The sequence below is a fragment of the Athene noctua genome, chromosome 22 (genome assembly GCF_965140245.1).
Source record: "Athene noctua chromosome 22, bAthNoc1.hap1.1, whole genome shotgun sequence".
NCBI lineage: Eukaryota > Metazoa > Chordata > Aves > Strigiformes > Strigidae > Athene > Athene noctua.
This window is the reverse complement of record NC_134058.1, coordinates 36624-59368: the sequence shown is the minus strand read 5'-3', so window position 1 is coordinate 59368 and position 22745 is coordinate 36624. Positions and strand designations below refer to the sequence as shown.

Sequence of the window (22745 nt, the reverse complement as noted above, 5' to 3'; positions counted from 1 at the left end):
TGAGGGCACGGCAGCTGCCGCCGGCCGCTGCGGGAGATGGCCGGAGGCGGGCGAGTGGCCTCCCCCCGCCCGCCGCGGGCCCGGGGGTGCAGGGCCGGCCGGGGTTGGGGGGCGGCGGGAGCGGGGCGCGCTCGGGCCTGGCGCGGGCGGAGCTCTGCAGGGGAAGGGGCGCCGGGGTCCGGCGCAGCGGCGGCGCCGGCCGCGACCGCCCCAGGGGCGGCCGCTTCCGCCGGCGAATCGCGGGGGAGAGGCCGCGACGTCACGGCGGCGGGGCCGGCGGCAGCGCAGTGCGGGCTCGGGCCGGGCGCCGCGGGAGGTGAGGCCGGGCCGGGGCGCGCTAGCGGCTCCGGGGGCGCCTCCCGCTCGGGGCGAACGGCGCCCGGGGGCGGCGGGGGCGCGTTCTCGGCTGGCAGCCGCGTTGGGGCGGCCCGCGCAGCGCCGGTGCCCTCGGCAAACACCGCGGAAAAATCGGGACCGGATTCTGCCGAAGAAGGAGAAACACCTTTTCGGTGCAGGGCGCCTGGGAGGAACGGGGCTGGCCGGCCGCGCGCCGTGGCGGTGCAGGCGGCAGAGCCGGCCCGGCGGGGCCCTGAGGCCGGGGTGAGCCGGTGCGGGGAACAGACGCGGTGCCAGAATTCGCACATAAGTGTTGACGGTGAAAGCTAGCAGCCGTGTAATGGTTTTCCACCCTGCGTGAGAGGTTTCCTGCTTTGGAGCTGCTGTGACCAGCGGGTATGGTCACCTGAGGACGGGCTGAAGTCCCTTGGAGGTGTCCTTTGGTGAAGGGTTCGTAACTTGAGGAAAAGGGGCAATGAGGAGTATAGGCTCGGCTCACTGATGACGAGTGATCAATTACGCTGACTTTCTGCTGGACTGGTGATACTCTGTCAGTAATAGCCTTTTGTTTTAAGTAATTACAGAGCACCTTGTGTATTTTTGAGCCATGCGGCGGGGTTCTTCTGTCACTAAAATGTTGCCACTTAAAACTCATGATACAATCTCTGCAGTACAGACAGGCAGATGAAAGAGGATGTAGTATGAAATAAAACTTAGAGGTGAATATAGGGAAACCAACACTGGGTGCAAAGGGCAAGGTGTATCAGCGGTGAAAGGGAGTAGTGCTAGCACAGCTGCATTGTGTCTCTGTGAAAGGGTCGTTAGAGCATCCCTCTTGAGTCTGACTGGGTTCTCGTTCTGTCTTTTTTCTGGTATCTCTCTCCTAATTTTTAACAAGTTCTCATTGTGAGGGACTTACTTTGACCTGGGGGCTGAGCGAGGTACTCCTGCAAAGTAAGTACTCTGCTTATGAAAGACATAGATCATAAAAAGTTTTCAGTAATTTGCGAAAACGTTGTCAAGGGGAGCACTGGTGTGGGCATCTTCACGAAGTCTCCATATGCTTCTCCGTCTGTCAACCTGTCTAGGGGACTTTGTGTCTGATGAGGTTTCCTAACAAAACACAGCTTGCTGTTGGTGCCTCGTGAGATGGGGGTTGTCAAGGCATGCAGCTACAGTTATGAATTGCTTGTTGTTCTCTCTCACGTGGTATGTATCTTGGCCTGAAGAGGAGCAGTCTCAAGGAAACCTATGGTAAGTGCTAGCAATGCTTCAGTAGATGTCTTCTGTCTCCCAACCTTCCTTCTCCCCCTCAAGCCACAAATACAGTCAAGTTACCCCAGCTGCAGTCTTCTGTGAGGTGCTTGGCATTCATTTTTGCATCGTGCAGTGTCTCTCTTTCGACGCTTGTGTGAAACCGAGATCATTCTGTGTAGGGTGTCATACCACCATGCTTAACAATCTTGTGTGTCAGCATGACAGTGAACACGGGCTTATGGAATTCTGCTTTTGATAATAAGCGGGGGTATGCAGCAAAGAATGGTGTTGCGTAGACTAAAGGCTACAGGAAGAAAAACTGGTGCACGAAATGCACTGGAGGAAGTAGCAGAAAATGAGAGTTTGTGGGAGTTCTGTACAGCCAAAGCAGCAGAACAGCTGGGAGTCTTTTCCCCAGGGAAACTGTAAGCAAAAAAATAAGAGGTTTGTTTTTTTTTTTTACCGCTGTGCAGCTGTGAGGGTTTTCCTGAAGAGGTGTGGGGTGATGTGGAGCCATCCTTGTGCAGCAGCCACCTTTGGTCTGTGGGCAAGAAAGCCTAAAGAAAAGGTCAGACCTCGCAAGCTGTTTCCATTTCTGGCAACAAGAGGCAAGAAGTCACATGTGGTTCGTTAATTCAGCAGATCTGTTGGCATCTATCCCAAGATGGTATTTTGGAACCCATTTGGCTGTTGTACCCACCACAGTATGCGCACTTTGGTTTCAGAAGTGATTCTGATGAGACCCAAGGAGGCTGCTTGGTACTTGAATGCTGTTAATCTCTGAGAGAGGAGTAGCAGTGCTGAGGGTGGCTTGTGGGGTATGTGTCATCTTCTCAGGAATTAGTTTGAAACTTCAGTTTCTGTACTGAAAAATGATACCAGCTTCTGGTTCCAAGCATATTTGTTGCCAGCTGACCTCATCCAGGCATTCCACTTGTGTAGTCTGAGCTTCAAAACACATTCTTAGGGTGCTCCAGTAAAGTCTTATGCAAATAGAACCATCGAGAAGCAGATGCTCAGACCCTGTCCTTGGAACAGCAAGTCCCTACTGAATTCAGGAATGTAAATAGGAAGGAAACCAAACTCAGTCACCGTGAAAACAATTTTTCATTAAGCCTTGGCCTCAGCACAGGCTGCAGGAATGGTAGGATCTGTACTGAAAGGTGATTTTACATTGCAGCAGGGTTCTGGATCTGCAGCCAAGCCACAGCTTTGCGTTATTGTAAACTTAAACTGAGGTCGTGATTCATCTTGAATTTAGATCAAGTGAATTTGCAGATAAATGTAAAGCCATTGCTGTTATGGGAACTCCTGAGAGCTGTGACATGTCTGGCTGCTAATCGTTTTAAATATTTCAGTCTTAATCCCAGATGATGGTAGTCAGTGCCTAGGTAACCGGGATAGAATCTCTTGACATCTCATTTGTGAAAGAGGGAGGAGATGTGCCTATAAAATGTACACGCCTCATGTCAAGAGATGGAGAGAAAAGGTTGTAGCTAATATGAAGGTCTCGCTCGGTATGAGGAATGTTGAGAAATTGCTTGAACTTCAGTAAATGAAATTAAGCAAAGTTTTCTTACTCAGCCATTTTATTCTGAGCTATTTTTCTTCCAGACGCCTACTCGTGATGATTCCGCCATCTGCAACAACCCCTGTCAGCGATGCTGCGCTCTTGCCAAGTGTGGCTTCTCAGGAAATCTGGAGGTCACAAGTTCCAGGCTATTCTGGATTGGTCACACGGCACATAAGTCATCGGGCCAACAACTTCAAGAGACATCCGAAAAGGAGAAAGCGCATTCGCCCTTCGCCACCACCACCGCCAAATACTCCGTGTCCTATTGATTTGATTGACTTTGGGGATCTCCAGCCTCAGAGGTCTTTCCTAGAACTCCTCTTTAATGGGTGCATTCTCTTTGGGCTCGAGTTCAGCTATGCCATGGAAACAGCCTATGTTACTCCTGTGCTGCTTCAGATGGGGCTTCCAGACCAACTGTATGGAATGGTGTGGTTCATCAGCCCTATATTAGGTAGCTTTTCATTGTGTTATTTCTTCCCTCTTGTTTTTTCCACCTCAACTGTTTCCAAGATTATTCTGTGTGCTCTTGAGGTTAAGGATCACTAGCCAGAATTTTAGACAATGGAATGATTAAATATTCTTGCTGTGTCTTGCCTGAAATGGGCCTGGTGTGATCAAAAGGTTTGTTCTTTTCATGGCTTCTCAGCCTCTTACATATTGTGTGAGGGCAAGCTTTGGTTACTCTGTTCCTATGTGTAAAAACTAGCAAAAGAGGATCAGGGTATCCATTTATGTCCCTGTGAAAAAAAGCATACAGAGGCAGTTCCCACGGGCATGTGAAAAAAGCAGAGTGGGATTGCCTTCTCCTGTTTAACTTTCTGAAACAAATGAAGTGTTCCAATGATGAAAGAACACTGACCGCTACTGTTATGGTTATTGGATTACTCGCATTAGTGCGGAGGAGGGGCTGGGAGCATATCCATTACTATGGGAAGAACCATAGGATGGGCTATTGGAAACTTTGTTCTGCCTGTTTTTGTACTCGTGGGATGTACTTCAGAAGAAGAGAGTGGATAGCCCTCTGCTCGGAGGCTGGCCCAGAGTAATACAAGCATCTTTCCAACTCGCATGTTTGCTTCTTGCTATCTTCCAAGCTAACTCTGCAGGGGACATCCCATTTAAGACGGGGTAAATGAAATAGCTTGTAAGGAAAAGGGCGCTTTAGAACGTTTAACTGTCGTACTCTTACTCTTCACCTGAGGTCAAATTCTGCCGTGTTAATGATGCCACCTGAGCAGCGGCACATTGCATTATTCAGTCCCTGACCCGAGAAAAGCCAAGGCAGTACACTGCATGCACACCTGGGTGACTGGTACCCACTGGGGATATCACTGTGCCATGGTGTCCTGCCTTCAACTGCCTTTTAAGGTACCTATTTTAACTTCCCTGTGAAACAGGCTTGTAGCAAAATGCTACTTATTGGTGATTCCTTTTTCCTAGGATTCTTGCTACAGCCTTTGCTGGGGGCCTGGAGTGACAGATGCACATCAAGATTTGGGAGGAGAAGACCCTTCATTCTGGTGTTAGCAGTAGGTACGTCTTTTAGAAACAATGGGTGTAATGCATGTAAAGTAGAAACACAGCACATCTGTCTCCTGTGATGTTCCCTGGGGTACTAGGCTGAACAAAATGTCTCTGAAGCGTTGGGTATTGGGGGTCTGAAGAAGGCGGTGAGTGGCACTGAGGCGATGCTTTGGCAGCTGGAGATCTGTATGTAAAAGCTTCTCTTGTCAGAGTCTGAAGAGATGATATTTTGAGGGTCAAGAATGTGTGTTTTTGGCCCAAAACAACTCCAGACACTTGTAAACTTGAACAGTGGAAAAGGATTACATATATCCTATAGGTCACGCTCATTCCCCAGACTGGGGTGATCTGAACAAGACCAGTAGTGCTCACTGCAAGGCTGTACAGGTAGTATAATGCTTTTAGAGTGTGATGGAGCAATGGAGGGTTTTTTTGCTTACAAGCTGTCAATTAATTGAATGTGATTTGGTTTTATTCCCAGGAGCATTGCTTGGGCTCTCGCTTATGTTGAACGGCAAAGATATAGGGAGTGCCTTGTCTGACACTGCAAATAACCACAAATGGGGGATCATTCTTACGGTCTGTGGTGTTGTCCTCATGGACTTCAGCGCAGATTCAGCAGACAATCCCAGTCATGCCTACATGATGGATGTGTGCAGCCCAGTGGATCAAGACAGGGGCCTCAACATCCACGCTTTGTTAGCAGGTATGCTTTCTTGGTGCTTCCCGGGTGATGTCAACGCTAAGTAAACAAGCCCTCCTGTGAGAAAGCAGAGTGTAGATCACTGGCCTTTTCCTGTATAAGCATAATAACCAAATATCTGGAGAGGTAGCACTAATTAACTTTGAAAACAAATTTCTGCTTACTGCAAAAGGCTTTTGTAACTACCAAACAAAACACAGTCCTGGGCTGTTCATCTGAAGGTCCTGCACATCATTTGTTGCACCCGTGGAAACAAAATTATCCCTCAAGAGAGGAAGTTTGGCTTCCTGCAGCTGTGGAAAAAGCCTTTTTTAGTTGCTCTGTTGGAGGGGAAAGCGCATACTGGGTGCTGTGATCCCTCATTGCCGTCATCTTCAATTGCTGTACTGCCCTAGTCTAGGTTTCCTCTCTGTCAGGAGACTGTTTCATGCTCTTGAATATGTTCGCAAGGAAGAAAGGATAGCATTGTAAGGCTTTCGGCACGTGAATGGAGTGAGAGAGGTATCTGGTGCCCTCAGAACTTCCATGTTCATCAGTAGTAGTGCAGTGGCAGTTTTGTACGCTGTCGGCATGTAGCTGAGTAATGAGCTTGCTATGCTTCTGAAGTGATTCAGTCTGTCTTGGACGCAGTTAGATCTGCGTTCCTCTAACTGAGTGAGGAAAATGGATTTTCACTTACTTTCAGGAAAACAGTCTTAGCTGACTGATTGCAGAGCCTTGCCACGAGGCTGGTGGACACTTCCGTTTTACGGACTGAAATAGCTGAAGGTAAAGTGGTTTGTTCTTGACAAAGAAAGAACTACCATTTTTGATTATTTGTATCATCACTTCTACAGCACTGACCTTCTCCCTCTTTCTGTACTGTGTTTGTACATCCAGACTGTCCTTGTGGCACAGATAACTGTGTTTATTACTTAATTTAAATTGAAAAGGGGTTGATGAGTACAACAGAGGTGACACATTGTATTCTATTCACAAATCATTAGACAAATGATGCTGTGCTGTTACGGACTTCCAGCATTGGCTAGGGAAGATAATCTCAGCTTTGTTTTTCCACCAGGTCTTGGAGGTGGCTTTGGTTATGTTGTTGGAGGAATACACTGGGATAAAACGAGTTTTGGAAAAGCTGTGGGAGGGCAACTTCGCGTCATCTATATCTTCACCTCAGTTATACTGACTATCACTACTGTGCTGACTCTAATTAGCATTCCAGAAAGACCCTTAAGGTCCTTTAGCAGGAAGAAAAAGGTGATGAAGAGTCCAAGTCTTCCCCTCCCTCCTTCTCCACCTTTCTTCTTTGAGGAGGGTGTAAATGAAAGCATTGCTTCTCATAACTCAGCTCATTTATATTCAAGTTTTACGAGTCCCGTTTCCCCCCTCAGCCCACTCACGCCCAAATACGGCAGTTTTGTCAGCAGAGACAATTCCTTGACAGGAATTAATGAGTTTGCGTCATCGTTTGGGACTTCAAATATTGACAGTGTGCTTATAGACTGTTTTACAAGCGGGCACAGTAGTTACTTAGCACTTCCAGCTAGCTTGCCCAGGCAGCCTATCAGTGTCAGCTTTCCTCATGGGCCTGATGGCTGCTACCAAGGAGAAAACGGAGTTCTGGAGCAAGGGGAGAGCAACATAATGCCGGGGCCTGACGGCGAGGCCCTAAGGGTGGGCTCACTGGATGCGATAAAGCCACGGTCGCCAGGGATCCTGAAAAGACCTCAGACCTTGGCCATTCCAGATATCGTAACGGGACACTGTCCAGAAAATAGCAGACGAAGAAATGTAACCTTCAGCCAACAGGTAAGGGTGGAACATCAATGATATGACCGTGTAAACCTGAGCATTCATTTAATCTCTTCATATAGTTTTAAATGTGCAGTGCACAAATCCGTCCTTAAAGAACGCTCGTGATAGTTTGCTCGTGAAAGTCATTGTGGGAACATAGTAGGTATGACTTGATCAGTAAAGTAGCGGGTAGGATGTGAATTATGACTGGCAGTCTGTCAACCGCCTTTGTTAAGATGCCAGAGGTGGGAGCGTTCCACTATCACCAGGCCACACGTGAAAGTGAGGTTGGTATTTTTAGCTCTGCTTCACCATCCAGGGAGCTACCACATGAGAGCAGAAAAAGACACGTTTCTATTGAGACTGTATATTCCCTTTCCACAGAAATACCTGCAAGACAGGGCCAGGGATAGGATTCTCCCATGAGCTTCTCCTTATGGCAGTCATTATATCTGGTTCCATCAGGGAGGTGAGGTTTCCCTTACCCAGGGATAAGACTCTGACCTCACCTCCCACTGTTGGTGATAACTTGGAATGTCTGAGACCTCTGTATGCTGGCCCATTTTTTTATGATCCAGGATGAGGTAAACTGTCCTCTGTTGTTTTTTGGTTTGCATTTTTTGGGGGGGTGGTTGGGTGGGTTTTCTGTTTGTTTTGTTTTCTTTGTTTGTTGCTGTTGCTCTACTTTGACCCAGTTTGTGAGAGCAAACTTCATTAGGGCCAGGATTTTACATACTGTGCACGTAGAGATCAAGCATCAAGGTTAGCAAGCAATGAGAATGTATTTCAGTTAAAACCAGCCTCTTCTTTACTGTTGTTTCTAAAACTTCAGGAACCAAATTCACCTGAACATGTGGGTACAGCTCCTATTAAATGCAGTGGGGTTTATGCCTTCCCTACGCCAGCATCTGGATGTGGTTGCCAAATGAGAAGTGAAGAATACTGTTTCAAGTATACTGAAAGCTACAGCGTGGTGCTGCCGTTTAACACTTGTTCCAAGGCTGAACTTACAGCTTAGCTGAATACACTGTTCTTAATGTCCAGGTCAACATACTGCAGCAGCAGAGTTTAACTTTTAGATGAACAGATAGTTGTGTAATATTGCATAGGTTTGCTCAAAGGATGTTTGAGGTTTTTCTGACTGTGTTTGTTGACCTGGGAGTTCTTATGGTACAGGTTGCTAATATCTTGCTGAATGGTGTTAAGTATGAGAGCGAGCTGAATGGATCAGGCGAGTCCTCTGAGCAACCACTCTCCATGAAACTTCTTTGTTCGACCATCTGCCAGATGCCCAAGGCTCTTCGTAACCTCTGCATCAACCACTTCCTAGGTATTCAAAAAGTGCTGTCTTGCTTTCACCGCGAAGTAGTCTACCTCAGGTGAATGTTTTAAAAGATTTTATCTATTGCTGCAGTGGCTGCTAACTAGAGAGGACATGATTTGTTTCATATACACTCATCAATAAGGTACTTTTCTGGTATTATGAGAAAGGAAAAAACAAAAAACCCACAACAGTAAAGCCTACATTCCTAGAAGGGGTATAACAACAGCCTAAATCAGTGCAACTGTTAAATGGAATGTTCACACCGGTATGAGAAATGACACTGAACTTGAAACTTATGGACTTTTTTTTTTTTTTTTTTAAAACACTCTGAAACTGGCATTTCTGAGCAGAGAGACAAGATTAGTTGTATTTCCCTGCTTACACCCGAGACTGGCATTCACTTTCCTCCCCTTGATGGCATGTGTGTAAGGGGTCCCAGAACAGGCTGTGAGGAGGTGCGGAACACCACACCGCAGGAGCGCCTGTAACCAGTGCACTGTTACCTGTAGTCTTACCAGGGCGTGACTGATTCTTAGGAAGGGCTTGCAAGCAATCCAGTTTACACAAAATTGGACAGAAGGTAACAGGTAGTTAAAACTCACTGGCTGTGAAAGGAATTAAGAGACTGCCTGCATCAGTGACCCTGATGATGGTTTTTGAGTAGTTCTTAACTATCGGAGGTGCTCTAGAGGCTGCAACTGTGACATAAGCAGCATACCTTCTAGTTATGTGTGGGAGGACAACAGCAATCTGAAATGACTGTGTGATGAACCACACTGAAACTGAGCGTTTTGTCCTGTCAAAAGCTGAAGGCAGCTCAGACTGCTGTAATCTTGTTTGTCTGTCTTGCTAAACCAGTATTCTGTGGCCCGCAGTCAGCCTCTAGTCTTTAGAATCCCAAATGTCTTTGACAAATATTGTAGCATAATGCACAGAGAACAGCAGCCTCGGATAAATGTGGCTGAATGTTACATAATACCCATGTTGCACCTGTCTTAAGTTGTGATTTTTAATATAGCTAATAGCATCCATGTAAGCTTACAAGGAGAAACAGATACTCTGCAATCCTAATAGGTTACTTCTGGCTTCTTTCAGGATGGCTGTCGTTTGAGGGGATGTTACTCTTCTACACTGACTTCATGGGAGAAGTAGTGTTTCAAGGGAATCCAAAAGCGCCTCACAACTCAGATGAGTATCAGAAGTACAACGCTGGGGTCACCATGGGCTGCTGGGGAATGTGCATCTATGCATTCAGTGCTGCTTTCTATTCAGGTACTTCGTACAGCCATCTTAGCTGCTGCTGTGAGAAAGATGCACCCGCTCCTTAAGTGGCTTTCTGCAAGAAGTAGTCTGACATTTACGTTGCGCATAGCCTGCCACGCAGCATGACTACTGAAGCAGAGCATTCTTTTTCACTGTGTTGTCTCTGCTAGCTAGCTTGGCCTGCACAGACAGCAGACGAGATTAGCAGTCCAGTGAAAATAGATCTCTGTTAGTATGTAGTTCCTTTTACAAAGTGGCATTTTCAATGTACGTTGAATCCAGAAATACACACAGCCACCACAGGCACAGTTCTGGTGCTGCATAACTCGGTGCCCTTGTGCCCCTGGCAGAGCGCCCCGGCAGCATGCACGACCCCAGCACCTCGTCGTATGTGTCGTGCGTCTGCCCTGCCCCCTGCCACGTTCCCATTTCCCCCTTTGGGACAGGGGCGCTGCCAGGCTTCAGCTCTGCCGTGCCCTTCGCACAGGTAGGGCAGCAAGGCTGCGTTGTGGCAGCAGGATTCGGAAGGGGTCCTTGGTGCTCACGCGTGAGCCACCAGTTACTCGAAGGCTTAACGGTTGCCGCTGAGATGCGGCTGCCTAATGGCTGGGCTGCGGGGCCTGAAGGTGCACCCCTTGGCTCCACTAACCAGCGAGCAGCAGGGAGGGCTACAGTTCACCCCGAGTGCTGTGCCGTTGTCTTGCAGCCGCGCTGGAGAAGCTGGAGGAGCGGTTCAGCACACGGACGCTGTACTTTGTGGCATATTTGGCCTTTGGGCTGGGCACGGGGCTGGCCACGCTCTCCAGAAATGTCTATGTGGTGCTGTCACTGTGCGCTACCTATGGCATCCTCTTCGCCACGCTCTGCACTCTGCCCTACTCCCTGCTCTGCGACTACTACCAGAGCCATGAGGTGAGCCCCGGGCTGGGGAGGGGAGAGGGAGTCCCGCGGCACGCCCTTACGCTGTGTCCCCCACAGTTCATAGGCTCACAGGCGGAGGGCACGCGGCGCGGGATGGGCGTTGACATCTCCCTGCTGAGCTGCCAGTACTTCCTGGCACAGATTCTCGTGGCCCTGGCCATGGGACCGCTGACGGCAGCTGTGGGCAGCGCCAGCGGCGCCATGTACTTCGCCAGCCTGGTGTCCTTCCTGGGCTGTCTCTTCTCATCCCTCTGCGTCACCTACGAGTCACCACCCACTGAGGAGCTGCCACCCGCCGAGGAGCAGCGTCCGCTCTTGCCCCACACGCGGAATGAATAAACAGAAGCCGCCACAGCCTCTGCTGCCTCACTGCGTCGCCCTTGGTCTCCCCATCGTGGTGCGATGGGCTCACACGCCCCCGGGATGGCAGCAGTGGGCATGGCAAATGGCAAGAAAGTCTGTGCTGGCTTCACCAAGCTTTCCTCTGCCCATGGGAGGGCAAGGGGTGAGTCGGTGGCGCCTGGCACCGCTCATCAATCTCCTGAGGTGTCAAGGGCCCATCTGTGACTCTGGGGCTGCAGCAACAGGAAGCAGCGGTGTCAGCGTGGGGCCGTTCTCTCCAGCTGCCCCGTCGTTCCTTGGGGAACGAGTGGCATTGTCTGGCCTGAGGCAGGGGACCTGAAAGTCCGGTGCCTGGGCAGGGCGGCAGTGAGCTGCGGTCACCGCTACTGTGGGAGCACTGGGGCTGCGGCGCTCTGCCAGCTGCGTGGGCAGAAGGTGCCATCTCATGGCCAGGGAGAAAGCCCTGGTCCTCAGTCATCGAGGTTAGCGGTGACTCTTGTGAGGTCTCAGGGAGCAGCAGGGCCAACCTGCAGGTCCCAGCCTCTGCCCCTGGTAGACCCGGCTCTGGAGAGTGCTTTTCACAACTTTGGAAAGGCTGAGAGTGACTGATCTTGCTCAGGTGGTGTAAAGTGCTACGGCTGGGCTCCTGGGTGTGCAGAGCTCCCACCGGCAGAATTGCTCCACAGAGACACTGTGGGGTGAAACCACAGCGGCCTGGCTCCCAGACCTCACTCTGTAGGTTCTGGCTGTGGCCTACAGTGATGGTTGCCAGTACGTATGTATTTCCTTCCACATTAGACTTCACTAAGACTACAAGGGCTTGTGATGATTTAGCAGGAGGATGGGTAGTTGTTCGTAACCCAGCTTTGGGGAGAAGGGTCTTTTTGCATGAATTGCCCTTGGGCAGAAGCTTACTCTCAAAGTTAGGTTGAGAATTTAAGAAAAATAATTTGTGTGAAAGCCTGCAGCGCATCATCCTTGCTTTTCATAAAGTTGTACCTTCTGATATTTTAAAATCTGCATGGCGATTGGTGATTAAGTACTTTTCAGCTAGAGCTGCATCTTCTGGGTCTCACTGAAACTAGTAAAAGGGCTTTGGGTTTCATTATCTGAGAGAATTAATTATTTTGATTTTGGAAGGTCATAACTGTGTGAGATCTCATAGAAATTCCAGTTAAGCCCAGGAGTCTTTTGAGAGCCAAGATGACAACTGAAATCCAGTTAAAATTATTTCTGTGATCCCTGTCAGCCTGCATCTGTGTTTGGGTAGGCAGCCAAGGTTTACTGAGCCTGATGGGCATTTTGGTGTTTACGCGTGCTGTGCATGGCATCCTTGTAGAGGTTCTTTTTGCTCACCTGATCTTTAGGTCCAGAAGAAGGGTTTTCTCTGGAGCATCACTCCTTTTAAATGAGTTGTACTTGACTGTTCACCTAAGTTTATTCTGATGCTTGATCTATGATGCCAGATGAAATAACTTGTGTAATCTTTAGCCGTTGTGGCTTACTGTACTCCAGTGCTGCAGGCATAATGCACAACTTGTAAGAGCCTCTTGCTTTTATCCTCTGTCCCTGAGTATTACTTTTTTTTATTATTATTTGAGAAGCAAGTTTCATGAGATTCAGTATTTACTTAAATGGAGGAACGCTACTGAAGTGACAAAGTCAAGCCCTCAGAGGTAAAGGACCGTCACACTGATGAGCCTATTCATCTTTCTTTTTTTCCTTGGGGCTTACGTAGTGTCATATCTGCAGGAGTATCTGTGATGTGCCGTTTCCTTAATTATAGAACAGCTGTCTCCAAGAATGTTCAGGATTAAACTGAAACAAAATAGCGTGAGATACCGTACATTTGGCGCTTCCTATTTCCGACAATCTAAAGACTTGACTTTGGAGAATTTTTCTTTTCTTGTTGGTCTGCTGTGTAACCTTAATTTACCTTCCTTATTGAACTTTTAAACTCAAAGATTTTTTTTTGGTCCCACTATCTAATGCAGTACTAGTTCTTAAAATGTTTTCTCCTCTTTGTAGCCAGCATTACTGCACTAAATGGATCTTGAGCACTTTCTTTTTCTAGGTAGCTGGAGTTCCAGATCATTTTGTTGCAAGCAAGAATCTTCAAAAGATTCACAAAATAGATGAAATCAATGTGTTTGGTAATGTTTGTCTCTGCTTCCATCTGTAAATAATATTATGAAATACGTTTATGTAGTTACAAAACTATTGCTATGCCCATATGCATTGTCCAATAGAATATATATTACATTTTCTATTTTATGGGATGTGGACTTTATTTTGCATATGTACTTATGTAGTGTTTACATACATAGTACTTTTAAGTCAGCATCAATGTATGTCATTTTGGGGCTCTGGGCAATACCGGTGGTGTCTGGAAAAAGCCCAGAGCATGCCACCATCATGCAGAGTTACACCAAATCCGTAGAAATAACTTAAAAAAGAGGCACTGCTTACTTGCTTATTCTCTTCCTTTGTCATACAGCTTGTGTTTTACAAAAATTACTGTATGTGGTCACTGTTGAAATGTGAACTGCAAAGTGATGCTTACCTTTTGGAATCCAAACGCTTCAAATATTCTGTCTAAATCTGCAAGCTGCTGTTTAGAAGTAAGATGCATGAGTTTAGGCAGTAAAGTGATTTTATGCTGCGCTGTAGTTTAATCTCTTCAACAGTGCCTAAAGGCTAATTTTGATTAAGTATCATTAAAAGTTGCTTGATGGCAATTATTTGTGGATGGTCATAAATGTATTTATAACACAAACGCAGAAGTAGGGAAAATGGGGAGAAGGATGGAGAAAGCACCTAATAATTGTCTTGTGTTTGTAATTAAGCTAGCTGTAACCATTTCACTGTGTGTCTGCAGTTCACTTGACCTCTGCTGTGTCTCTCAAAAAAGACACCTTACCGATTTTGGAACTTCTGCTCTATCTTTGAATGAAGACAATAAGTCTTTTCAAGAATCAAATCGAGTAAAATTGCATGACTATATACAGAAAAAAAGGATATTGGGAATTAATTGGAAAGAGTTGTCTAGACAATTTATTTCCTGCTAACAAGTTGTTAGTCATCTTGTACTCTATAGATTATTTTATTAAAAAAATAATTTGTCTTTGGGTAAAAGGTGGCTTTCCTAATGTATATTCTCCCTCCCCCAGACTGCAAGACAGGGAGAGATTTTTAGATGCCATTACCATAATAACACTCAGTGAATTGCTTTAAGTACAGTAAACATCTTGAGAATTCTATGACTGCTGGAGCTGAAATGCCAAAGGCATCTCCAGCATCTGTTTAATCTATCTAAATCGACATTTTCCATACTGCTGGTCGTTAAGACGTCATGATTCATTTAGCCTAGCTTTTCTGCTGGGAAGTTTCTTGTTGATGTGCACTAATGAAATGACTGCAGCCACTTTCCATTGCAGTTCCTCTGGGCCAGGCTGCTGCTTCTGTAGCAGGGTCAGTGGAAGGGAAGGTGCTAGTGAAAGTGTGCCTTCGTTTAGTGTGGCAAATTTCAGGCTGCAACACCCAAGACAACAGCAAAAGTTGTAGGGCAGCATCAGCAGGACAGACTAGAGGTCTTTTACTAGAATCCTTTTGTTGGTTTCGCTGTCCATGCTGTCTCCTAACGGTCTGAAGGTTCTGGGAAGGCAGCGTTCTACACTGTACGAGTTCTTTGTGTTAAAAGCTGTGCCAACGTGCTCTCCCTCTCACATATCCCGTGTGGAAACGGTAAGTGCATGGAATAATGAAAATTTTTAGTGTATGCAGCTTATGCCTCATGTCCCCACCGAGTGGTATCCAAGGAGTTTTACTTTAGATCTGAAAGGCAACAGCATAGTCCAGTACCCAAGTAGCACTGATAGTTAACAGTAAACAAAGGGGAGACTGCTTCATCAGCTTGCCCAGCGTATAGAATACAGAAGTATTCCTGCAGCAGGAAGAAAGCAGGCAACGAGTAATGTTAATCAGATGAATTCAGATGTGAAGTATGCACAGAGTAGGAGTCTGCAGACCGAGGAGCAGCCTGCAATGGGGATGATGCAGTATTCACCATGTATATAAGCTGTATGTCAGCTTTTTTGTTTTGTTTTTGCTTTTTCTAGGATCCAGTGATAGCTTTCTTGAACAAGGATAACAAATTTTGTTGCAGTAGCCAATGGAATAGCCAACAGAGGAATCAAAACAGCGGAGCAGAAATGAAGATTTTGGTTTGTGTGAGTACAGCGCTAACCAAGCTTATGAGAGCTACTCAAACAATAAGGCATTTAACAGTATTGCTATCAAATGCTAGGAAGAATTATTATGTTAGAGATTTGAGCTTCATTTGTATGTTTCTGTGCTAGCTTTTCCTGTGCGGCAGCCTGATGATACTCTACTCTGCTTCTGGCTTACGCTTACTCCTTGTATGCAGGTTTTACAGCAACTATCTGAGAATTATGCTTTAAAAGCTCAGTAAGCCTTTTTTTTTTTTTTTTTTTAAAAAAAAAAAAAAGCTTGGGCTGTCCAGTACTGCTGCACAGTACTCTGCATCTGTGCAGAACAGTCCACTGGCAGGATTGGGTTTACTGTGGCCTAGAGGCTGTGCATTGTTGCACAAACTATTCTTGTGATCCATGTGCAACAGTTTAGGAGCCTAAGAAAGTTATTTGTTTGGTCCATGAAAAGAGACCTATCACTTGCACAGACAACAAAGAGATAGGTGAGGAGAAACACCCACTCTTCTGTAAATCCCCTCTGATCGGTTGCACGTTGTTTCTCAGTGTAGCAGATGCCTTAGCAGAATAAGCAGGGCAAGAGAAAAGACGAGAGGAGCCACTGTGGAAAGCTCGACTTCAGCACTGCCAGACTCTTCACGCTTCCTTCATTTACCTGGTGTTAGTACTGTCTTGCACCACTAACCCTACTGCATTACAGAGTGCTCCTGAGGCACTTCAGTATTCAAAAGGACATGAAAGCAACCGCTTTACTGCCTTGTTTATGATTGTAAGATGCTTTATGTAATAACAAAGTATTTTTCTTAATAGTAAGAAAAGCCAGGCCTCCACTAAACTATCAAAAAAACCATTACAGACCTCCCTTCTTGTCTTTGAAGCAGAAAGCTCCAGAAAGGGAAAGCTGTGTGGTATCTTTCGACTACAATAGGAAGAACAAGTGCAGATGCAAACCTTTACCTCTGAAGCAAGAAAACAGAGTAAGCTAGAGAGGAAGGTCCTAGAAACTGTGTACCAGTCACCATTTTAGAGAAAACATGACCTCACACATATCAAATATATGGAAGGGGGAGGGTATTAGAAAAGCAGTACCACCTTTCAGAGTCTCATCCACTCCAAACAGCATTTTTTTAATCACTGAATCTTTCATCCGTAAGCAGAAATAAAACCACCCATTTTCAGTATTGTGATGTTAAAAGGAAGCAAGATCCCTTCTTAAGAGTGTTTTGTCTGTTCTTCTATCGGGGTGGTTATGCTACAAGCCTTATGAGGATGCAAAACTGAAAACTTGTCCTTGCCCAACCTCTGTTCGTGTAAGAGTTGTGCCAAAGGAAACCCCAAAAAGCAAGAGCTGTATCTAAGGTAGGAGAGGCTTCAGTGGGTTTCTTGTTTCTTGGGATAGGGTCAGCTATGTGATGAAGCAGTAACTCGTATCTTACTCCATGCAAACTCCATTCCCTCTTTACCCAAGACTCCAGAAATCTTTCCCTTCTGCTCGTAAATTGAACAAATAGACCCAGAACCTATCTGTAAAAACTAAACAAACACAGCTGCAATCCCACTTTCATTTGTCTGTGCCAGGCCTCTCCTGGACCACTGGACTGTCCTATTAAATCAGAGTCAGGAGTCAAAACACTTGATGAGTGCAGCAGGCAAATGGAAGCTGGCACTAGTCAGGCCATTGCCGCAGAAAGCGAAATGCTAGAGCTAATAACATGCCTTTAGGAAAAGCTGTACGTGCCTCCTAGAATAGTTCCATACCCACATTATAGTAAGAAAACCCCTTTTATATTTGCTGCACCCAATCTGGCAGCAACACTTAAGTTTTTCAGAGCGGAGTCTGGCGAGAGCAGCACACGCAGAATGCAGAGTGTGCGAATGACACTTTAATGTGGTCAGGTACCCTGATGGGGCTGGGCGCAGCCGCATCCGGGCGGGCAGCCCCTCGCCCGGGGCGTCTCTCAGGATGCGTCGCCGGGCCCGGGTGAGACGTCCGCAGCGGGCACGACGGCCTCCTGCGCTCGCCGCCGCCGCCGCAGCCTCTCGGCGCCGGTCACCGTCATGGGGTGGAGCGGCAGGAACCCCGCCAGACCTGTAAGGAGAGGTGGTGAGCCGCGGCGAGCCGGCCCGCCCCCCCCAACCCCCCACTCCCGCCCGCCCCGGGCCTACCCAGCAGCTTCTCCGCGGGCCGGGAGAGCTGCGCGCCGCAGCCCAACCAGTGGCGCAGCCGCTCCAGGTTGAGCCCCGCCACCCTCTCGCCGTGGGCGTTGGGTAGCGGGTCGAGGCAGCCGAGCTGCTCCAGGTACTTCCCGTCGCGGGCGCGCCTGCTGTGCGCTGCCACGATGCGGAAGAAGGGCCGGTTGGTGCAGCCCCCCATGGCGAAGCGAATCACGACGTGGCCGCCGCGGTAGCCCTTCAAGAGGCGGTTGCCTGCGAAGAGAGCGCGACGCGGTCAGAGGCCGGGACCACCGGGTCCCCACCGGGCTGGGCCAGGCCCGCGGGGCACTCACCCAGCTGCACCATGGCGGCGGCCGAGCCCGCCCTGCGTCGCGGCGCGATGACGTACGAGGGGGCGGGACGTGCTGCCTTCTCGCCGGCATCGCGGTGGGGGTCGGGGCCGTCCGGCGCAGCAGGCCGGGGGCGCCGCGGAGGCTGCGGGTGTCGGGAGGTCTCTCTCCTGCCTGCTGAGGTGCGTTCGGCGGGCGCTGCCCCAAAGGGCTTTGTCCGCCCCTGGGTGAGCCGGGACGTGCTGGCGGGGCGGGGGAGCGGGCTGTGGGCTGCGCGCGCCGGGAAGCGGGGAGGACCGGTCTGGGCTGAGGGGAAAGGGGCGCGGGGATGGGGGGTGCGGGAGGAGCAGGGGGTGCCGTGGCGCGGGTCTGGGGGCGCTCCGTTGGCTCACCTGGTCGGAGCGGAGGGACAGGGCGGTGGAGCGATGCGGCGGGATGTGCAGCTCCGTCCTTTGTTTCCAAACCCCTGTGACCGACACCCTGCCGGATTTGTGGCTTCCCTGTGGAAATTAGATCTTTGGGACGTCTTTCTATTTCTCTCTGTGTCCCTATTCCTTAATTATTTCTGCTCTTTCCTGTATGGGACCAGATGGGATACACCCGAGGGTGCTCAAGGAGCTGGCTGGGGTGCTTGCCAGGCCATTTTCTGTCGTTTACCAGCAGTCCTGGCTGACCGGGGAGGTCCCGACTGATTGGAAATTGGCCAATGTGACACCCATCTATAAGAAGGGTTGGAAGGATGATCCAGGAAGTTACAGGCCTGTCAGCTTGACTTCAGTACCCGGGAAGCTGATGGAGCAGCTCATCCTAAACACCATCATGCAACACATGAGGGACAACCAGATGCTCAGGCCCAGTCAGCATGGGTTTATGAAAGGCAGGTCCTGCTTGACAAACTTGATCTCCTTCTATGACAGAGCAACCTGCTTATCGGATGAGGGAAAGGCTGTGGATGTAATTTACCTTGACTTTAGCAAGGCTTTTGACACCGTTTCCCACAGCATTCTCCTGGCAAAATGGCTGCTTGACGTTTGGACAATCGTACACTTCGCTGGGTAAAAAACTGGCTGGACGACCGTGCCCAGAGAGTTGTGGTAAACAGAGTTAAATCCAGTTGGTGGCCGGTCACAAGTGGTGTCCCCCAGGGCTTGGTTTTGGAGCCACTCCTGTTTAACATCTTTATTGATGATCTGGACGAGGGGATCGAGTGCACCCTCAGTCAGTTTGCAGATGACACCAAGTTGGGTGGGAGTGTTGATCTGTTCGAGGGTAGGGAGGCTCTGCAGAGAGACCTGGACAGGCTGGAGCGATGGGCTGAGGCCAACTGGAGGAGATTCAATAAGGCCAAATGCCGGGTGATGCACTTGGGCCACAACAACCCCCAGCAGGGCTACAGGCTTGGAGAGGAGTGGCTGGAGAGCTGCCAGTCAGAGAGGGACCTGGGGGTATTGATTGACAGCCGGCTGAATATGAGCCAGCAGTGTGCTCAGGTGGCCAAGAAGGCCAATGGCATCCTGGCTTGTATCAGGATTAGTGTGGCCAGCAGGGACAGGGAAGTGATCTTGCCCCTGTACTTGGTGCTGGTGAGGCTGCACCTTGATTACTGTGTTCAGTTTTAGGCCCCTCACTACAAAAAGGACATTGAGTTACTCAAACATGTCCAGAGAAGGGCTACAAAGCTGGTGCAGGGTCTGGAGCACACATCCTATGAGGAGTGGCTGAGGGAACTGGGATTGTTTAGTCTGGAGAAGAGGAGGCTGAGGGGAGACCTTATCACCTTCTACAACTCCCTGAAAGGAAGCTGCAGAGAGCTGGGTTTGAGCCTCTTTAGCCTAGTAGAAAGCGACAGGACAAGAGGGAATGGTCTCAAGTTGCACCAGGTAAAGTTCAGACTAGATAATAGGAAGTATTTCTTTCCAGAAGGGGTTGTTGGGTGTTGGCATGGGCTGCCCAGGGAGGTGGTAGTGTCCCCATCCCTGGAGGTGTTCAAGAGTCGGGTCGATTTAGAGCTTAAGGTAGGGAACTGTGTTAGGTGCGAACTGTGCTAGGCGAATGGTTGGACTGGATGATCTCCAGGGTCCTTTCCAACCTAGATGATTCTGTGATTCTGTAGTCCATCACTATCTGTCTGGTTCCCTCTGCCTGTTCTTTTTCACTTTTTTTCCTTTCAGAGCTGTAGCCTGTCACTATTTTTCCTTTCTCCATCTTTCTCTCTATGGCTCTTGATCTCTCCTTTTTAGAAAATTCTACCATCTGTGTCTTGTAGTCCATCGTGTTTTTTCCCCCCAGCAGTGGCGGGACAGAAAGTTTCACCCCACTACAGCGGCATCTTGTCCTCTCTCGACTTGATTGCTTCATTTCTCTGTCTTGTTCTCTGGTCCTGTCTTTTCTTAGCCTCCACCTCTCTGTCCTCTCTGTTGCTCTTCTTGGTTCTAGGCCAGCATCCTGCTCTGTGTCCCTGTCCCTTCTGCAGTTATCTCCTGCTCTCTGGCTCCCTGTCGCTCACCTCTCTTCTAGATGCCTCTGTGCTGCCTCCTCTCTTTTCTGATCCCTCCAGCCCATCACTGGCTTGGTGTTCTTTCCCCACTTCTCTGCCTTGCTCCTTGTCCCTTTTCTCTTCTTCTCTCTATATCTTCTCCCTAACTTTTTGCCTATAGAGCTCCATACCAATGCCCATCCTGTTGTTTCTTGCTATATCTCTCTGCCCAGCTCAGTGTCCCGTTATTTCTTGTGTTGTGCTCCCTGGCTTTTTTAAAATCCTGCAGCCCAGCCACGGTTTTAATCTCTCCCTCTGGTTGTCCTGATCTCTGTGTGTTTTCCTCTCATTTCCTCAACCACTCCAGCTTGTTCTGTACCTTTTGTATCACTCTCACTCCTCAGTCCATTTCTCTCTTGATCCTTCTGTTCTGCTCCTTGCTTATCAGTTTCTTTCTCTTTCCTCTGTCCTACTCCTGCACATAGTGTGTGATCGAGTGAGTTTCTGTGTCTAGCAGGCCTCGTCTCATGAGAGCTGTGAGACACCTACATATTCTCATAAATGGAGGACATCCAGGCAACTGGAGCTATAGGAGAGGAAGGAAGAAGACAAAGAGAAGGAAGAGTCTGACCTGTCAAACTCTCCTGGCAGTGCTGAGAGCTGCGGTAAGTCCTGAGCGCTTGGGCCCCTCTCATCCCTCTTGTGTGTCCTGGTCCCTTCCTGTCTTTCTCCTAGACTCCTCTCTTTCTGATTCTGCTCAACGTTTTTTGCTCACTTGTATTTTCCTTCTCCATCTTGCTTGGAGCATCTCCCTGTCCCCATCTTGTATGTCCTCCCTCTATCTGCCCTGTACCCTGCCACTATCATTGCCTTTCTCCATCCCTCTCTGTCCAGCTCCCTGTCCCTATTGATTAATTCCTCCCTCTTCTTCCTGCACCCGCTGCTATTCCCTGCGATCTCCATCTCTCTCTGTCCAGCTCCCTGTCCCCAGTTTTTCATTCCTACCTCCTCCTGTCATACCCTGTCTGGCCTTTTTCCTTGGTGTCTTTCTCTCTGGCTGACTCCCTTCTGCTATTTTTTATTTCCTCCCTATCCCTCTTGTTACCCATTGCTCTTTTGTCTTCTCTCTCCATGTGTCTCTGTCTGTCTTCCAGTCACTGTTCTTTAATTCCTCCCTCTTCCCTCTACCTTGCTGCTATATTTTTCCTGTTCTCTGTCATGTTCTGTCTGGTGCCCTGTCTCTGTTTATCAATTCCTCCCTCTCTGCCCTGCAGTCTGTCTCTTTTCCCCATTTAATTTTTGGCTCGCTCTCTGTCTGGCTTCTTGTCCTTGGTTTTTAGTTCCTTTCTCTGTGCCCCATACCCCCTGTGATCTTTTGTCTTCTGTGGTCTGTTTCTGGCTGGCGCTCTGTTACTATTCAGTAATTCCTCTCTTGTCACCTTGTAGTCTGTTGCTTTTGCTCTTTCTCCATCTCACTGTCTCTGTTTCCCCTGTATTAGAATCCCCCCCCTCTTCTTTCTGTATGCATCGGTATTAGTTTTTGGCTCCAGGTCTCTTTTTTTCTGTGTCTCTGTCCCTGTTTCCTAATTCTTCCTTCTCTGCCCTGTAACATGTAGCTATGTGGTTTGTTTTGTGTTCGTCCCCTGCCCTTTCCCTCAGTCATTTGCTGTCCTGGCTCCTCATCACTGTTGCTTTTTCCTCCCTCTGTGCCCTGTTCTTTGTGGCTTTTTTGTCTTTTGCCATCTCTCTTGGTCTAGCTCCCTGCTCCTATTCTTTTTTCCTCTGTGTCTGTTGTGCTGCCCATCCCAATTTTTTTTCTGCATCTCTGTCCTGCTCCTCATCCTTCTTTGTTGGTCTCTTTCCTGCTCCTTCTTCCTCTTTCTGCTGCCTTTTTTCTTCTCTCCCCGTTGCTTTTTTCTCCATATCCGCGTTGGGCTCCCTATCCCCATCCTCTCACCACCCTGTTCCTCACCTCTTGTTTTCTCTCTACCCCCATACTGGCCAGCCAGCTGCCTCTTTTCTCATCTTCTAGTGTCCTGCACTCTGCTCCTCTCTTTTTGCAGTCTCCAGCTCCACCCAGCAGCCCGTTGCTCCAGGAGCAGACTGACTGACTGTTCCCTGCTGGACTGAGGAGCATGGCTCTGGGAACAAGCTCCAAGGTGTGCCAGGGGCAGCATTAGGGGCCCTGAGCCCCGGAGCAGACTCACTCCCTTCTGGGACTTGTTCTGTGTGTGACTGAATAAACACTTGCTGGCTGCTGGCTGCCTTTTGTGCTTCCTTTGCCCCAGGTGAGGGGCTGGGAGGGGTGATGATGCTCTGTGGGGGTGGGTGATGGCCTCCAGCTGTGGGCTGGGGCTGGAGGGGCCCCAGGTGTGGGCAGTGAGGCTGATGGCAGCGGCCCCTCCCTGTAAAGGGATTGCTCCGGGTGGAGGGGCGGGTGCTGCTGTTAAGAGCAAGGTAGCCGTCGGACGGGTCGGTGTCAACCAAGGGAGGAGCAGAGCAGCG

General features: G+C 48.8%; 2 protein-coding genes and 1 long non-coding RNA gene across 9 annotated transcripts; 2 read left to right on the top strand and 1 right to left on the bottom strand.

Annotated features, from left to right (window-relative positions):
* The first annotated feature begins 274 nt into the window (after nucleotides 1–274).
* SLC45A1 (solute carrier family 45 member 1) lies at nucleotides 275–17003 on the top strand. Of its 7 annotated transcripts, none has more exons than XM_074925106.1 (10): nucleotides 275–316; nucleotides 1425–1590; nucleotides 3208–3620; nucleotides 4610–4702; nucleotides 5175–5399; nucleotides 6457–7196; nucleotides 8358–8511; nucleotides 9601–9777; nucleotides 10475–10680; nucleotides 10747–15259. In XM_074925106.1, exons 3-10 carry the CDS (start codon nucleotides 3221–3223, stop codon nucleotides 11026–11028), a joined length of 2277 nt encoding a protein of 758 aa, XP_074781207.1. In that variant the 5' UTR covers nucleotides 275–316; nucleotides 1425–1590; nucleotides 3208–3220; the 3' UTR covers nucleotides 11029–15259. The 7 variants fall into 7 exon arrangements, with proteins under 7 accessions (XP_074781207.1, XP_074781208.1, XP_074781210.1 ...); XM_074925109.1 differs by adding an exon at nucleotides 15807–17003 and having other exon boundaries at nucleotides 298–1590; nucleotides 15150–15260; XM_074925111.1 differs by adding an exon at nucleotides 15812–15943 and having other exon boundaries at nucleotides 298–1590; nucleotides 15150–15260.
* Nucleotides 17004–17123: 120 nt separating this feature from the next.
* Nucleotides 17124–17802, bottom strand: MRPS16 (mitochondrial ribosomal protein S16). The gene is made up of 3 exons (XM_074925112.1): nucleotides 17768–17802; nucleotides 17427–17687; nucleotides 17124–17349 (listed from the first exon to the last, which is right to left on the bottom strand). The coding sequence occupies exons 1-3, from the start codon at nucleotides 17778–17780 to the stop codon at nucleotides 17219–17221; spliced, it is 405 nt and encodes a 134-aa protein (XP_074781213.1). The 5' UTR covers nucleotides 17781–17802; the 3' UTR covers nucleotides 17124–17218.
* Nucleotides 17803–17832: 30 nt separating this feature from the next.
* LOC141969210 (uncharacterized) lies at nucleotides 17833–22500 on the top strand. Its single transcript, XR_012635007.1, has 3 exons — nucleotides 17833–17946; nucleotides 20758–20905; nucleotides 22304–22500. It is a non-coding gene; the product is annotated as an uncharacterized LOC141969210 (long non-coding RNA).
* Nucleotides 22501–22745: the final 245 nt, after the last annotated feature.